At 49.1% G+C, this 16,848-nt stretch overlaps 2 protein-coding genes across 5 annotated transcripts in view; one reads left to right on the plus strand and one right to left on the minus strand.

Moving 5' to 3' along the window:
- Positions 1-12,369, minus strand: part of MCM3AP (minichromosome maintenance complex component 3 associated protein) — a 42,196-nt gene extending 29,827 nt beyond the window's left edge. Inside the window, exons 1-9 of one of the 3 annotated variants that reach the window (XM_005202085.5) lie at positions 12,254-12,369; positions 9,597-10,916; positions 9,132-9,355; positions 6,597-6,675; positions 6,223-6,367; positions 4,735-4,925; positions 2,348-2,487; positions 828-1,025; positions 236-504 (exon numbers count right to left, since the gene is read on the minus strand). In XM_005202085.5, coding sequence (XP_005202142.1) covers positions 236-504; positions 828-1,025; positions 2,348-2,487; positions 4,735-4,925; positions 6,223-6,367; positions 6,597-6,675; positions 9,132-9,355; positions 9,597-10,809 — 2,459 coding nt within the window. In that variant the 5' untranslated portion in view covers positions 10,810-10,916; positions 12,254-12,369. Of the gene's footprint in view, positions 1-235; positions 505-827; positions 1,026-2,347; positions 2,488-4,734; positions 4,926-6,222; positions 6,368-6,596; positions 6,676-9,131; positions 9,356-9,596; positions 10,917-11,903; positions 12,012-12,253 lie in introns of those variants that run through there. The other 2 variants (XM_005202084.4, NM_001192803.2) reach the window with 2 other exon arrangements.
- Positions 12,151-16,498, plus strand: YBEY (ybeY metalloendoribonuclease). Of its 2 annotated transcripts, NM_001077120.1 has the most exon segments (4): positions 12,236-12,649; positions 13,813-13,941; positions 15,149-15,217; positions 16,234-16,498. In NM_001077120.1, coding segments are annotated over 4 exon segments (495 nt in total). In that variant the 5' UTR covers positions 12,236-12,439; the 3' UTR covers positions 16,321-16,498.
- Positions 16,499-16,848: the final 350 nt, after the last annotated feature.

The following is a 16,848-nucleotide window of genomic DNA, read 5'->3' on the forward strand; positions in this document are numbered from 1 at the left end:
AACTGGTCCTCAGGAAGTATCTGGGGCCCACTCAGGATGCTCAGGTGCTCGTGGGCAGCCCCAGCCTCTCCCTCGGTAGCTCAGCTCCAGGGGCCGCACGCTGAGCCCAGCTTTCTCACTAACACCGACACTAGTGCGTCCTCAGTACCGCCGCCACCAATCCTGAAAGCTCTCTTCCTGGTTACAGCCTGCCTTTCCCTACGGCTTAGGCTGACTTCCGAGTTGGAAAGCTCACCTTAGGATGTCCCCCTTGTTGAGATTGAGCAGGACGTTGTAGCCTTGGAACTCCGCCTCACTGGCACAGAACACGCCCTTGTTCCTCAGGTCCTGGTACATCTCCTTCAGACTCTGGAGGCACTTGGTCATGTTCTCATTGTTGATCTTGGCATCAAATGAGGACATGGGCTCTTCACACATGAAGTGAGCACAGTGGATGTGAAACCGGGTGCACTTCTCAATCAGAGACACCGTCAGCGGGTCACACAAGTGCTGCTGCGTGATGTCCTGGACACAAGTGAGGTGGAATAATTACACACGCGTCACACACGTGTGCATGCACGCATCTTACGTACACACAGGTCTCAACACATCCAAACGTAAGAATCAACTACTAGAAAAATCATGATTATCTGAATTTCTCAGACTTCAATTTGAAACAAGCATGAAGCACATTTTAACAGGACTTCGTAATGATTTTAAAGGAACAGTGTATTTTTTTTTGTTACAGATGAAATGTAACTGAGTAAAATGACAAGAACTCTCATTTTCACTCGACTTCACGTGTGCTTTCTAGTTTTTCTAGCTTCCTTGTCGGAAGTGGCTGATACCTTCCGTATGCCCCGCGTGCGGTTCCACAGGAAGTCGTACCAGTCCCGCAGGCCGCCCTCCGTCTGGTCCATGATCTGGGTCACCAGATAGTCCATGGTCCTGCTGAGCACCCCCGAGGGACGCAGCTCGTGTGGCAGGGGCTCCTCCTGGTCGGCTGAGGAGCGGCTGTACTCCTTCACAGCGGCCGCGTGGTCCACCTGAGAGTGGGGAGTAGGGACGAGCAGCTGGGGGGCAGGTGCCAGGCCAGCCTCCCCGCTGCTGTACCCCAAAGTGGGGAAGACCACACACACACACACACACACACACACACACACGCAAGTAAGGTCAATACTTCAGAATACAATTTTAGAACACAAAATTTCTATTTGAAGGTAACAATTAAAATTAAAAGGCAAAATAAAGCAACTTGTTTTTGGCAAACACGACAAGGAGTAAACAGGCTACCACATCAAAATGCAGAGAAATTTAAGTGAAGACCCACCTGCTGGGGTGTGACAGATGAAGGACTTGATAAAGGTTTTAAAAGGTCTCAGCCATGCTCATATACCAGATTGTCTACACGGACCAGAAACGGAGCTGGCAGTGAGGAGGCAGGAAGAGTAGCAGCAGGGTCTGGGGAAGGCCCTCCAGAGCCCAGAGCTGCAAGAAGAGGCTGGAGACCTGCGGCTGACGGTGGAGCAGAAAAGCCACAAGTCCCCGCCCTGGGCACCTGCCTTGACAACTGCCACCTTGCTGACAGGTGAAGGCAGCCGTAAAACCCCCAGCCAGTAAAGGAGAAACCCGAAGGAAAATTAACGGAGAGAAAATGAATGTAAGATGGTGCAGACTTCTGGGGAAACAACTTGGGACATGCATCTACTCATGTTCAGGAACCTTAGGAAAAGTCACACCTCTGGCACAGCCCTTCATTCCTGGAATCTATCAGAGAGAAGGAAGCTGAAAACCTTAGAACCATTGACACAGCATGCCAACAGAGTTGGTAACAGTGGAAAATCAGAAACAGCCTATGATTGCAGAAAGGGAGTTCTGAAAGAGTTACATAATCAAGTGGTGTGCCTATATGTAAAGTTTTAAATGCTTAGAAAGAGTTTACTATACAAAAGAAAATGCTCATGACATAATTTTAAGTGAAAAAGATTCATATAAAATACCTAGAGCATAACCTCCAACACACAAAACATAGACATAAAAAAGGAATAAAACTGTGAAAAGCAAAAAGAAAGGGAAAGTTTGTTTAATTTGTGAAACACAGATTTGTATGTATTTCCATAACTTAGGGAACCACGTGGTCCAGTCACCTTACATAAGACTGCTTCATACATACCTCATGATACAAATAATGGAATAAACATGATTGTTAATAGCATATCCCCACCACATTCTAGCAAAGCAACCCCCAAATCAAATAGTATAGAAATCATGAAACCAGCCTTCCCTCCCCAGCACACCCCCCTCCGCCCCAGTGATTAAACACGGACAGCAGCCTGGAGAGCAACCCCACGGGGATGCGAGGCTCTACCTGGTCAGTGCCTGGGACCACTTCAAACACACTCAGCTGGCTCCGGGTCTCCCGCATGTACCGTTCCTTCTCAGGACACATATCCAGGCACGTCCCAACAAAAGTTCTTGCTTTGTCCAGGTCGGTCCTTTTCACCCGAGCTAAACAGAATCAGGTAAAAAGTAAAAATGTACCACAGTTACTGGGAAGCCAGAGAAGTGCATTTTCACAATGACAAAAGGAGAAATAAAAATAAAAATTATTTTCCTTTCTTTTACAAAGGGAAAAAATCTAAAAAACACTACTGGGCCTCAGAAAAAGGAAAGCACTGCCTATCACACCAAGTGACAAGCCATCAAGACCCATGAAAACCCTCCAGGCCTTCTCCTCTCTGCGGGTGGGTGTCCAACAGTCACAGATCTTCAGGGCATAGCAGGTGGTGGCGGGGAGGGGCCCACACGCGGGCCTTTATGGCTCCTACAACGACCTGAATGATACACAATCATGCTGCAATGTTTGGTCGAAGGATCGACCTCTTAAAAGAAATATTCAAAATATGCCAGTATTCCAGAACTCTCAGTATTTCATCATGTTTTTAACAGGAATCACATTAATGGAAGTCAGCTGGATCCTGACCTGAATAGATGACTCTTACCCACAGAACTACACAGTTACCAAAGTATCTATTAAATGAAGTGAAATGCAACAACCTCACAATTCAAAACATTCACATCTTATTTTACTTTTAAAAATTCCAATATCTATTAATGATTCTTTTAGGAATACAAAAATCACATGTCAATGACATAACCTATGGTAGCAGCTTTTATTACTGTGTTAAGGAAAACACGTGTTTATTCCTGTACTGCTGCTGCTCCTAAATCACTTCAGTCGTGTCCGACTCTGTGCGACCCCATAGACAGCAGCCCACCAGGCTCCCCCGCCCCTGGGATTCTCCAGGCAAGAACACTGGAGTGGGTTGCCATTGCCTTCTCCAATGCATGAAAGTGAAAAGTGAAAGGGAAGTCATAAAGTCGTGTCCGACCCTCAGCGACCCCATGGACTGCAGCCTTCCAGGCTCCTCTGTCCATGGGATTTTCCAGGCAAGAGATCAGGAGTGGGGTGCCATTGCCTTCTCCAGCTTCTACAAAATCCTGCAGGTAAAATTTAATTCTGAAAAAAACTCTGCAAAGAAGAGCACGTGTGCTGTTTTATTTCTGGTCACTGTACATAGCTTTTAGTGTTAACAGGAGATCTGATTTTTGAATAGGCTTTAAATCCATTCACATGGTTTAACATTCCAAAGGTACAACATCCCAGACGGGACCCCACGACCGTGCTCCCTGCTTCGTGACCAGCTAGCTATGTGAGTGATCCTGCCTCACCTCCATGACTTTAACACACAGGCCAAGTACACTCACACGTATATGGACACACACACTCCCCTTTCTGTACTTCCCACACCTTGCTTCTTCCGCTTCACAATAAACATTGATCATTTTTCCATTAAGAAACCCCAGTCTCCTTTCAGGCTGTTTAGAATCCCACCGTGTGGACAGTCACTTTCCAATCTTTGTTATCACAAAAAACCTTGTAAACATGACACACGTGTCGGGCAGTCTGTAAGTCACACTCCTGGGTGTGGAATGCAGGGTCAAGAGCACTGTCCCCCTGGGCCTGGAGACACTGCCGACTCGCTCCTCTGAGCAGCCTGCCCAGGGATGGGCGGTATGAGACCTCTCCATCTCTCGCTGCCACGTGACGGGCAGACAGCAGCTGGATCTTTCCACTTTCCATCCACATGTTTAAGAGGTAACTTTTTTTTCCTTTTTGGCCATGCTGCGCGGCTTGCAGGATCTTAGTTCCTTGACCAGGGATATAATCCAAAGCCAAAGCTGAATCCTAATCACTGGACCACGAGGGAATTCCCAAGTGTCAACTCTTGACACTTCCTTTTCCGAACCTCTCAGACCCTACTCATTTTTCTACTGGAGTTGTTCTTTTTCTTATTGGCTCTACAGGACTTTCTGTACCTGGGAATCCGCCCCTTGTCTGTCGTGAGTTACAGACTTTTCCCCTGTGACATCTTTTGTAGTTTTATTTGTGGTGATTTCTGTTAAATGGAAAGTTTTGATCTTTAATGTGTGCTTTCTCAAGGTCTAAAAAATTGCCCTTTATTTAATCCTGCATGTATCAATGGTGTTGGCTTTCTTCCAAAAATAAGATTACAAACACACCGCACCGAGTCCATGTCTGCACTCACGGCCTCAGCAGACCAGAAAGCAACAGGGATCACGGGCACAGAGCGCAGGCCCCACGGCCCAGCAGCAGTGGAGCCCCCCAGACCAGCGTCACCCCTTCCCTCACGGCTCCCGAGAAGACCGCCTCTGCCGAGCCCAGCCCCTTACCTTGCCGCATGACCCTGTCCCTCTGGTCAAGCAGGCGGTACTTCTCCTCAGACGTCTCAGCCACGGTACCTATCAGGGGACTGAGGGATGACACACATGGCCCGAGACCCTCAGAGCCCTCGGAGCTCTCATCAAAAGGGTCTTCCTCAAACTGATGGGCCTTCAGAAGACTTGGCTTCTTCACAGGAGAACTAGAAGAAAGACCACATGCTAAGAGCTGTGTATCCATCAGGTGTCTGGATTTTTTCCACATCCAAACACTTCTTTTATTGTCCTGGACACCCAGCTCCTCCAAAGTTGGACAGCAGCCGGCACAGAGGGGAGGCGGCCGCAACACCACCAGTGATGAGCATGAAGGCTCACATCACTCACAGGTTCTCCTCTTTAAACCACTATACAATCCATGGAATTCTCTAGGCCAGCATGCTGGAGTGGGTAGCCTTTCCCTTCTTCAGGGCATTTTCCTAACCCAGGGATCGAACCCAGGTCTTCCTCATCACACACGGATTCTTTACCAGCTGAGCCACAAGGAAAGCCCAAGAATACTGGAATGGGTAGCCTATCCCTTCTCCCGCAGATCTTCCTGATCAGGAATCAAACTGGGGTCTCCTGCATTGCAGGTGGGATTCTTTACTGACTGAGCTATCAGGGAAACCCTGAAATGAATTACTTGTAGATTTCTATCTCAGAGACATGAAACTAAGAGTGAGATAAAAGCACTCCAACACCGTGAGGAAATACCAGGCCTGCGTGTTTTCAAACACAGCTTCCCTTCAGTAGAAGGACGTACTGAAAAGAACAGGGCATTCTGTGAGCTTCCTCATTTTCTAGCTGGTTTTCAACATTCTGGGAATTTGAATGTCAAAGAGGATGTAAAAAGAGGAAAAAAACAAAAGCAAATCAGCAACAGTTATACTGTTAACTGCAAAATGTGAGGAAAACTATCCACTGGCCAAAATATGGGAAGCAGGATTAAACAGAAGCTGGCCTGCTGTGAAACGGGAAGCGGAGGCCACACAGGAGTCTCCAAGCCAAGGGGAAGGAGGGAGGAGCCTTTGGGAACGCAGGTTCCACACACAGACGCGGAGGTCTCTGAAGTGCACACTGTGCTAGATCGGGCCTGAGACTCTGCACAGGGCTGTGCAGTTACAGCCATGGCTGCCAGTGGCGATTAGGAACATGGTGTGCAGCCAATTATACATCTTAAGGAGAAAAGCGATTGTCTGTACACATATACATCACACAGATGGCATGACAGCAACTGCGCGGGCCGCAAGGCTGAGGGAGAGGGGGGCCCAGGGCAGCCCCCGCCCCCGCCCCCCAGGTCCTCTCCGCATCCCTCAGCCCCCATCCAGGTGTCAGCGATCACCCGCTTCCCTTCCACGCTATCTCACGACAGCTACGAAGTCCCTCGAGGTCAGTGACAGGAGAAGCCCAAGAACCCACTTGCCCTATTAGAACAGTGGCATCTGGAAGGACCAGCCACACCTTTTACTCAGGAGGCCACCAGTCGCAGTCCTCACCCCAGGCTTGCCGAGCGGGGAGTGCTGAAAGGGCGGGTCCTCGGTGCCCGGGCCAGCTTCCCCATCCCCTGGCTGCTTCTCCTTGAGGGAGAAGGGCTTCTTGTTGGGACCTGAGGACGCAAAAGTCGGGACAGAGTTAATGACACCACAAGTCACTCAACTTGGGGGCTTCCTCTTGGGAAAGTTATAATTGTGGCAGTATGTTGTTAGGAAGGAGCCCAAGAAAGTAAGACAGCCCCACCCCCACTTCACCCCACACTGGGGATCAGGCTCACACTCAGCACTCCAAGGCCTTGCACAAAGCAGGAGAGACTGTGCAGAGAACAACTGAAAACTCACTTAATTTTTTCTTGTGCCAGAAGATGGTCATATCTTTATGCAAATCTTTCCCTTTCTTCCTGGCCAGGGCTGCAGATGCCTGGAAAACAGTCCACAACACAAAGAATGATGGCATCAGGAGACCAAGGAAATGAGATCAAGCCTGCACGTGCATTAGTGGAATTCTGTTCAACAGAGTTACACCTCTACAGCTATGTGTTCTGACCACATCGCCTGCCTCCGGCCATGGCAGCCACGGTCTTCATCTCCCTTACCTGTCTTATAGCATGTATCTGCGCTTCTCCTTATCGAAATTAATGACTCTACTGTGACAGAATCCATAAACTTGGCCCTATTGGCGTTTGATAATTCTCACCATATGATTTTCTGAAGAACAATGGAAAGATGGCCAAGTAACACTTAAACACAAAGGAAACCTGTAGACTGACACACACGGGGTACAATTTATCATAAAACATACATACACAAAACCAACTGTATGTTAGCACATCTATAAATATACCTATGCAAATGTCTAGGAAAACATACACCACACTAGATAATTGTGCTGGCTCTAATTGGAGAGAAAGGGATGATGAGTGGACCTCAACTTTCTACAGATCAATGAACTGCTTACAATGACAATTTATATATTTTCTATACAAATATTTTTTAAGCTTCAGCTAGAAGAAAAAGGACATTGCAACAGACAGAAATAATCTTAAAAAAATGAGGGCTGCTGTATGACCTGTCAATTCCACTCCCAAGTACACATCCAACAGGAGTGAAGGCAGGGTCCTGAATAGAGACCTGCGCTGGCTTCACGGCAGCATTATTCACAAGACCCAAATGGTCCGTGGACAGGGGGACAGATAAATGAAAGGTGGGACAACCATATATGGAATAAAGGAAAGAAATACAACCACACGAATGAACCCTGAAGACATTATGCTAACTGAAATAAGCCAGACACAAGAGGATAAATATCGTACGATTCCACTTATATGAAATACCTAGGACAGATGAATTCATAGAGCTAGAAAGTAGATGTGAGGTCACCAAGGGCTGGAGGAAGGAAGGAATAAGGAGTTATTGCTTAGTGGTTACAGAGCTTCTGTTTGGGAGGATTAGAAAGTTCTGGAACTAGATAATGTGATGGTTGTACAACATTTGTGAGTGTAATTAATGCTGCTGAATTGAAAAAAAAATCAGTAGAAAGGAATAAACAGCAAAAGCCCTAAAACTGTGCATATCTGGGCACAGAACTTCTACTCTCAGGAACTTAAACAAAGGATATAATCAAAAATAAATGCACAGAAATGTCCACAAACAGAAAGTTGGCCAAGTAGGTAAATAGGATAGAACGTCATGTAGCTCTTAACGACCTCATTCTAATCTAGACTGTTCGCTGATTTCAGAAGCTACTAAAAATGACCACATAAGAGGTTACCAAACAGGGTATGTAGTGCAATGTTATTTCTGTAAAAACAATGTGACTATATATTTACAAAGACGTTATCCAAAATATTCATGGGTGGTATCTTAGAGGATAGAACTAGGGCTGATTTTGTGTCTCCTGCCATAGGACTTCCTGGGTTTTTCCTCTATGTTGACAGGTAACACCTCCATCATTTAAAAAAGAATGAAAACATGCTTTCTAAATATCTACAGAATATAATTTTCCCAAGAATATTCAGAAGAAAATAACAAAAGATATAAAGCTACATACTGTGAGCAGCTCATGTAAGCATATACCCTACAACCAATACGTTATGCGTGTATGTACCTAAACACATATTAAAGTCGAGGCATAGGCACAATTAACAGCGGTGCTCTCTGGAAGATGGGATTACAAGATTCTACCTTTCCTGTACTGTTCTGAATGTTTATGGTGATCACGTACAGCTGCTGCTAAGTCGCTTCAGTCGTGTCCGACTCTGTGTGACCCCATAGACCCCCTGGCAGCCCACCAGGCTCCCCCGTTCCTGGGATTCTCCAGGCAAGAACACTGGAGTGGGCTGTCATTTCCTTCTCCAATGCATAAAAGTGAAAAGTCAAAGTGAAGTCACTCAGTCGTGTCCGACTCTTTGCGACCGCATGGACTGCAGCCCACCAGGCTCCTCCGTCCATGGGATTTTCCAGGCAAGAGTACTGGAGTGGGGTGCCATCGCCTTTTCCAGATCATGTATTATCAGCAAATAAAATAAAGTCAAAAACAAAACAAGAAAACAATTTTGAAAAAATGCTGTGTGGTTATAAGACATTCCCACATGTTTCAGAAAAATCTGACTTCATGGGAATCACTCACCTAAAATTTCTAGAACACTGCATTCAGTTGGAACCGCAAGTTTTTCACAAATAAATCTAATTTATGATAAAAATAGTGCTATTCCAGTTTCTCCAAATTAAGACATTAGAGTACTTTTCTAAATTCTAACAAGTAACTGATAGATTTTTAAAATTAAGTTTTAAAGTGACAAAGTTCACTCTACCTTTGCCACTTTAAAGCCTATTTTTTTTTCTCACGCACATGAACTACATTGTTGGAGTACTCACATGATCAAAAAAATACACCACTGCAAGCTTTTTGCTGCGCCTGGTATATATGCGCTGCACTTTAGCAATTTTGCCAAAGTGGTTCTCCAGCGTGGTTCTGTTATTGAGATAGTCAGGGATGTTCTTGCACTGGATCGCTGTGACTTCAGCAGGAGACAAGCCCCCAAGACTGTCTGTGCTCTCACTCCTCTTACTCTGACGGCCAGGAGTTCCTCTTAGAGAATCTAGGGGATCAGTGAACAGTCAGAAAAATGTATCAGATGCAAAGTTTTCCAATTACTAGGGCATCAACTAGCAAAGAGCAAAGAAAATTTTTATGGCTGTTGAGACCTGCTCCAGGATCCTATATATTAGGATCCCTAATGTTTGCAGGGGGTTAACTAGGAGATTTAAGCTAACACTCGGGGAAATTTACCAAGAACCTGCCAGCAGGATAGACTGTATTTTGTACTTTCTAGAACGTACCTTCTTTTTTATCTCTGCTTTCAGTTTCTTCCTCTTTATTCACACCTGGAAGCCGGGAAGGCACCGGGACAGACTGACTGCCTCCTGGGATGACCAAGTGGTCATTTTCCCCAGACTCGACACAGCCAGTTTCCTTTTTAGATTCCTTGCTGCCCAGACGACCCACTTCTTTATTGCTTTTGAAGACATCCTGTATTGTCCGCCCAAACAAAGTGCCTCCTCGGGGTCGATTCAACCGAACAGGTCGTTTATCTGGAGGATGATCACCCCTTGACAGAGGGTCCAAGTCTTCAGCTGCATCGTGACCATGCCTCCTTGGGGACCGATCCTGGTCCTCCTTTCTTTTCAGTCCTTTCATGAGGCTGGGAAGTGGCTCCATTGGGGAAACAGCTTCTTCACATCCTTGTCTGACACCTGTTTTGCCAACTGGGAAGGGTTCACCCAAGGATCCTGAAGACATGGGGAAGGCGGTGAAGGTACTACTAGAAGTTCCAAACAGTGATTTGGGGCCTCTTTTCTCTTCCTCCACATTCTGATTTGGCAAAGCAGGGGTAAAGGCAGATGATGAATTATTGTTGCCTGGTTTTGAAAAGGTAAAATTTGAATTGGTGGCTGAACTACTTGTCACCTGAGAAAAAGGAAATGGGGCCAGTCCCCCAGGTCCACTACTGATTGGGTTGGAAAATGTAAAAAATCCAGAAGTAACTTGGCTCTTAGTTTTCTCTGGCTCAGATTCAGCCCCCAATATTGGTCTGAACACTGAATTTTCCAGAGGTTTAAAGCCAAATTCTGTTTTCCCAAAGAGAGAGCTTGCTTTTTCTCCAGTTTCTGGGGCAAAAGTAGAAGTACTTGGGAATGCTCCAAGGTTGGGGGACTTAAAACTGAATCCAGGATTTCCAGGCACACGTGAACTCGAAGGCCCAGAGGCAGCCACAAAGGCTGGACTGTGTTCAAGTCCAGAAAAGAGCCCAACATTTGTGGTTTGAGAGAATCCTAATGCTTGCACTGAAGAATGACTTTGTCCAGAAGATGATGGAAAACTGGACACCTGTGAAAATCCTGAGCTTTTCCCAGATAACGTATTGCTTTGTCCAAAAAGAGAGGGCTCACCAAACCGAAATTGTGGCTTAGCTTGAAATGTTCCTGTGGAACTACTGGAAGATGTTGGAAAAACACCAGTCTGCTGCCCACCGAAAGGATTAGTTGGATTCATCTTCTGAGCCAGTTACTAGAAGGCAATAAATACTACGTGTAGAAAAGTAGTCCTCTTCCTCAAATGGTCTGTTCAACTAGGGAGCTCCCCCCTATCTCCACAATAAGCTGAAAAACAAAAATTCAGACAATCACAACTATGCGGTGCTGGAAGGCACCAAATTAGAATTTTTAATCACACGCCAGGCAAAGCAAAGGACTAATTCTTATTTTCTGAGAGACAAATGGTGGTACCCTGCCTTATTGGAGGGAGTGCAGAGTAGAAGACGGTACAAATCAATTACTTTGTTACGGGGGTTTGGCTCAGACAGTTAAGCGTCTGCCTACAACGTGGGAGACCAGGGTTCGACCCCTGGGTGAGGGAGATCCTCTGGAGAAGGAAATGGCAACCCACTCCAGTACTCTTGCCTGGAAAATCCCATGGGAGGAGCCTGGTAGACTACAGTTCATGGAGTTGGACACGACTGAGCGACTTTACTTCACTTATGGGGGTTTAAAGCATGATCCTTTAAGACTTAAAAAAAAAAAAAATTAAAACATCTTACTGAATTGGTAAATTTATGGAAAACCTAAAATAGCAATAAGAAAGTATATGCCAGTTGCACTTTCCAAGACAGGAGTTTCTGACGTCTTTCAATCTCCACAGCCAGAGACTTAAAATGTAACACTGCTAAAAAGTTAGTGTTTTCAATGTTTCCTCCCATCTAATTTTTTCTCCCAGTAACCAGGGCACCAAATACTTTTTCCAAACAAGGAAATAATTTGCGTTTTAACACAGTGGCGACTACCCCCAGGATCTAGCTCGAAGTACACAGTGCTCTTGAAAGACAGGCAGCCCCGCCAGATCGCGGGTGCAGCGCAACCCAAATCTCGGGCGGACCAATGGGTGGGCTCGGGGCCCGCCGCGCACCCACCCCCCGAGTCCTGCCGGCCGTGTGCCTCCCCCTCCCTGCGCCCCAGGACCCGCCATGTCCCATCCCCGCGCCCCTGGCCGCGCGCCCTCCGTGTTCCCCCAGCCCCGCTCGATTAGCAACACGGCCGCGGCGGCGGCGAAGAGGGCGGCCTCCGCCCTCCAGGGCCTCGCGCCGTGCTCACCGTCTAGCTCAGGGACACGGCCGCCCACCGTCCTTCGGGCTAGAGAGGCACGCAGGGCCCGTGGCCGCCTAGGCCAGTGCTGCCCGCGGCCCGCGAACACAAAACACCGCGGACCCACTTCCGGTCGGTCCCGCGCCGCCCAGCACCGCCCGGGCCCGGCCGCGCGCGGGTTCCGCTCTCCGGCCGGGCGGTGGCGGAGCGGCTTCCGGGGCGCGGCGTCCACACCCCCGTCCGCCCGCTTCTGCTCAGTAAGCGCCTCTTCCCCAAAATGGGGCGGCGCGCGCTGGGCCTGCCGTGCACCCTTACACCGCTGGGCCCTCCCCTCTCGCCCGTTTTCTAGTGTGTGTCACCGGCCGTCCGGAGCGTCGCACTCCACCGTCTGTCCAGGCCCCCCGTGCTGCGTCTTCCTCTCGGTAAAGCGCACGTTCCATGACAGTTTTCAACGAATTCCACCGAACGGGGTGACGTGTCCGTGCGTGCGCGTGCGTTGCTACAGAACTTCCGAGGGCTTTACGATTCATCGGCCCGAAGTCGAGATGAGCCTGGCGCTGCGCAATCTGCAGCGGGCGGTGCCCCTGCGGCGCGCGCTACTGCGCCAGAGGCTGCAGGCGGTGCGCGGGGCCCTGGGCGTGCGGGCCTTCGACCTGGGGGTTGTCTGCGTCGACAACCGGAAGATTCAGCAGATGAACAGGATCTACCGAGAGCAAGACACCCCGACCGACGTGCTGTCCTTCCCGTTTCACGAGGTAAAGGCTGCCCTCCTGTTCTCGTCCGGCCTACCTTCCGCTGTGAATTCCGTTAATTACACCACAGACAGGATTGTCAGTGTTGCTCCGAAAATTTCAAATACACACGGAAGTAGAGAGTAAAATGTGACCGTCGCTACTGATCAGAGCTTATTGCTGAAGGAGGGAGGGTGATCCCCGCCCTCCTCGTAACAGTGAATTAAAGAGAAAGCGCTTCTGCAGTTTTAAGTGTGATTCAATAATGGATATGTACGGGTTGAAAATTTTGAATAACTCTGAAAATAAAAGGACAGACTTGGGCAAATATTTTAAACAAATATGTGCTGTCTATCAGGTTATGAGGATTTCCCTGTGGCTCAAACGGTAAAAAAATCCTGCCTGCTATGCAGGAGACCAGGGTTCCATCCCTGGGTCGGGAAGATCCCCTGGAGGAGGGAAGGTACAGCAACCCTCCAGTATTCTTGCCTGGAGAATCCCATGGACAGAGGAGCCTGGCAGGCTACAGTCCATGAGGTCAAAAAGAGCTGGACACGACTGAGCAACTAACACAGGCATCAGGTTATTACCTATGTTATGTGAATGATTCATTCCAGACTTCCTGCATTGTTAGTGGCCACATAAATTGGGGCAGCCCTTTTGGAAAGCAGTCTGGCAGTTTACCTGAAGTAAGTCTTGATAACTGTTTAATCCACTAGGATCACACCTAAGGAAATAAATTGAAAAAGGAAAGAGAATTAAGTGTTCAACGTGTAATATAAAAATACATTAAAGTGTCCATTTATTTTCCATAAAAAGAAATAAAAATATTTGACTGACTTAGTGTGAACAGCGCTCAGCTGAATGGACTGGTCTTTATGTGGGAACATGTGATCAGTATCAAAACTGGGAAGAACAGAAATGTAAACTTGTATCAGTGAGGTGATTTAGCTCCATAGATGTTTTGGAGCTGAGTGGTTGTGCATTAGGAAGGATGAAAGAAATGGAAATAATTATTTTGACAGTGTGGGAACATCTTAAGTCAGTGTGTAGTGTCCCTGCCACAGTCCTGATTCGTCTGCCTTGAAAGTAGCAACACAGGGTCTTTCAGGGTAGAAACCTGTGGGCCTGTGGCGAGTTAGTGTTCTGAGGTCATGTTCTGCAAGTGTGTGTTTCCTCATTTTCAGAATCTGAAAGCAGGTGAAATCCCCCAGCCCGACTTTCCAGATGACTATAATTTAGGAGACATTTTCCTGGGCGTGGAGTTTATCTTCCAGCAGTGCAAGGAAGATGAAGATTACTATGACATCCTGACTGTAAGTGGGATGCTGAAATGACAAATCCTTATGGGCAAAGCAGAGGCCCATGTCCTTCATCCAGGCCATGAGAGGAGGTTGTGGAGGTGACATGGACATCCACACCATAATCCTTGTGTAGGACAAGGGTTCCTGGCGGAAACCCGCAGGCAGGGGCCGTGCCCTCTCACCACACCTCAGAGAGGAGAGCCTGGGGTATGGGTCTGTGCCCCCGAGGCAGTGTTGGGTGAGGGGAGGGGACAGGAAGCATGCTGGGAGGAGGGAGCCCCGGGAGTGGCCTGATTATTAGCTTTGCCTCTGGAGATGAGCTGGCTGCCATTTAGCCAGCTCAGACAGGCTGAAGGAGCTTCTTACTGAACTGCTAGAAGCAGGTGGGATTCCGGCCTCCAGCACCTTCAGATCTGTCTCCTCCCCTGATGCCATGAAGGATGGCAGGATGGCGGAAGTGTTCTGAAAAGCGGTGTCCGACTCAGTCGTGTTTCAGTGTCCCCATGGATTCAATGGAGGTGTCTCCCTTTGTCCGCACCCTAAAGTATTGGGGAATCCTAGTGCTTCCGAGACTTGAAGTGGAACTTCCCAGCGAGACTCCCTGTGCTCAGGCGTCAGGGTTGCTGAGGAGGGTGTGCTTTCTCCCTGCAAGTGGTTAAGAACCGCATCGTAGACAGCACTGCTTAGCACCGGTCTCAACTCCAGGATCTCCGTGACTAGCGTCTGTGTGCCCCTGGGGGCTCTGGGCTGGGGTCACCTGTGGACACTCCACTGCCCAACACCTTCTGAGAAGTCTCTTACCCACAGTGGAGAGCCAGCCTGCACTCCTAGGATCCTCAGTTCCCTGGCACTGGGCCAGGCCAACCCACTCTCCTGCCAGCTGGCACCCGCCTACATGGCAACGCTGGGTACCTCCCCTTTCCCTGCCCTGGTTTTCCATGTCTCCACAGCTAACCCCACCCCAGAGGAGATCCTGATCTTCACACCCCACTACAGGGGCCTGACCTACTCCTGCTAACCAGACCCACCCCTGTGACCTCACCACCTGCCTGCAGCCCTGCCTGGGCCCAGAGGAGGCTTCCTCACCTCCCACTGGGCATCCACTTGCCCTCGCTGACTTTTTCCTCCTCCTCCTCCACTACCGCCGCTACTACCACCACCCCAGCTCATGGCTTGATCCTGACCACCCTCTGAGGCAAATTCTTAATTGTTCTGACAGGTGACTGCCACCCACGGGCTCTGTCACCTGCTGGGCTTCACACACAGCACGGAGGCCGAATGGCAGAAGGTAGGAGCCCTGCCCTGTCTGCGGCACACACGGGCACGCATTGCAGCCCAGGCTCCAGAAACCAGGCTGTGCGACCTGCCCCCTGCTGTCCAGTGTGAAAACCAAATGGAGAAATGCAGCCAAATGAGGAATTGATAGGGCCCACTTTATAAAAGAAACGGTGTTTGTTTTAAATACTGGGCTCCCTAAGTGCTCGTAACTCCTTTATTCATTCACTATTGAAAAGTCCGAGGAGAGATGCTGCTGTGAATTTCATGAAATCCCAAAATGACTTAAAGTTAAACTCTTCATTGAGTTATTGTGATGATATTTGTCAGTAGGAAACAGGATTTAGGACATTAGAGTGTCTGATCCAGACCTATCATGTGGTGGTTTGTTTCCTCAAAGACTACCAGTATTTACTCAGTTTATAAAGGTCTGTGTTGGTATAGAACCATAATTGCGTTTTATTAACTCAAATTATGTACATAATCAAACAGGCTCTCTGAACTGCATAGAAAAATGTTTTTTGAAAATTAACAAAATGGTCCTGGTACAGTTGGCTTCCCCAGCCTTCCGAGGCTCCTGCGTCCACGCTGGCCACACCCTGGCTCTGTCCCCCACCCCTAACCCTGCTCTAGCCCACTCATCCCCCTCCTCCGCTCTGCTGCCCTCTGCTCCAGCAGCATCTCAGGGACGCTCCAGGGCGGTTTCCCACCAGCCCACCCTTCCCCCCAGGAGGGGCTGTCCTCATACACCCACTCCCAGGCTTTGAAGCAAGTCACCCAGTCTGACCCCTTCTTCTAACCCAGAGATAGGCCCTCCCCTCCTCTTCATACCCAAGACCACCAGCTCAGCCCCGGCCCCCCACCCCCTGCCCCTGCTGGCTCCAAGGCTCACACCAGGAGCTCCTCTGTCCTGGGGCTGCCCGCCTCAGGCTGTGTGGGAGGCCATGGGCCTCAGGGAGAGAGCCCCAGGGCCAGGGGAGGCCAGGCCTCTGGGCCAGTCCAGAGCTGGTTTCCACCCCTTTCTTTCAGATGTACCAGAAGGAGAAGCAGGTTCTCCAGGAGCTGAACAAACACATGGGGACCAGGCTGCAGCCCCTGAGCAGAGGCCTCTTCTGACGGAGGTGACGCACTGTGGCTGGAAAATCTGTGGCTGAAAGCCCCAGAGATCAGGGCGCCCCCACACTGAGGGTCTCGGTGGCCACTGCTGCCCTGTGGGGCAACTTCCAGTCCTTCGTTTAGGACACAGCCAGTGTGCTATTTCCAGTGTTGTAAATAAAATAGTTCTCAGCTCTCAGATCATACAGAGGTGGGGCATGGGAACCACCCCTTCCCCGGGGCTCTGCCTTTGGCTTGGGGGCATCTCTCCCATCTCAGGACAGATCAAGGAGCCCAGGTGGGTGTGCCCTCCCTTGAAATCCAGCTGGATTCAGTCCCACCCAGTCCCCACAGGAGCAGGATGGCCTCGAGGCCAGCCGACCCACCCCCACCCCAGGGGACCCTCAGCTCTTTTGCCATCACCCGCCCCTGCCCTTTGGTCCCCGGTCCAAGCATTTGCTCGTAGGTCGTTCCTGAGTCCTCTGCCATGGCACCCGCATAGCAGAGCTCTCACTGCCACATCCCATCCTCTTGTTGGACTGCACCCTT

This window comes from Bos taurus, chromosome 1 (assembly GCF_002263795.3).
Source record: "Bos taurus isolate L1 Dominette 01449 registration number 42190680 breed Hereford chromosome 1, ARS-UCD2.0, whole genome shotgun sequence".
Classification (NCBI taxonomy): Eukaryota; Metazoa; Chordata; class Mammalia; order Artiodactyla; family Bovidae; genus Bos; species Bos taurus.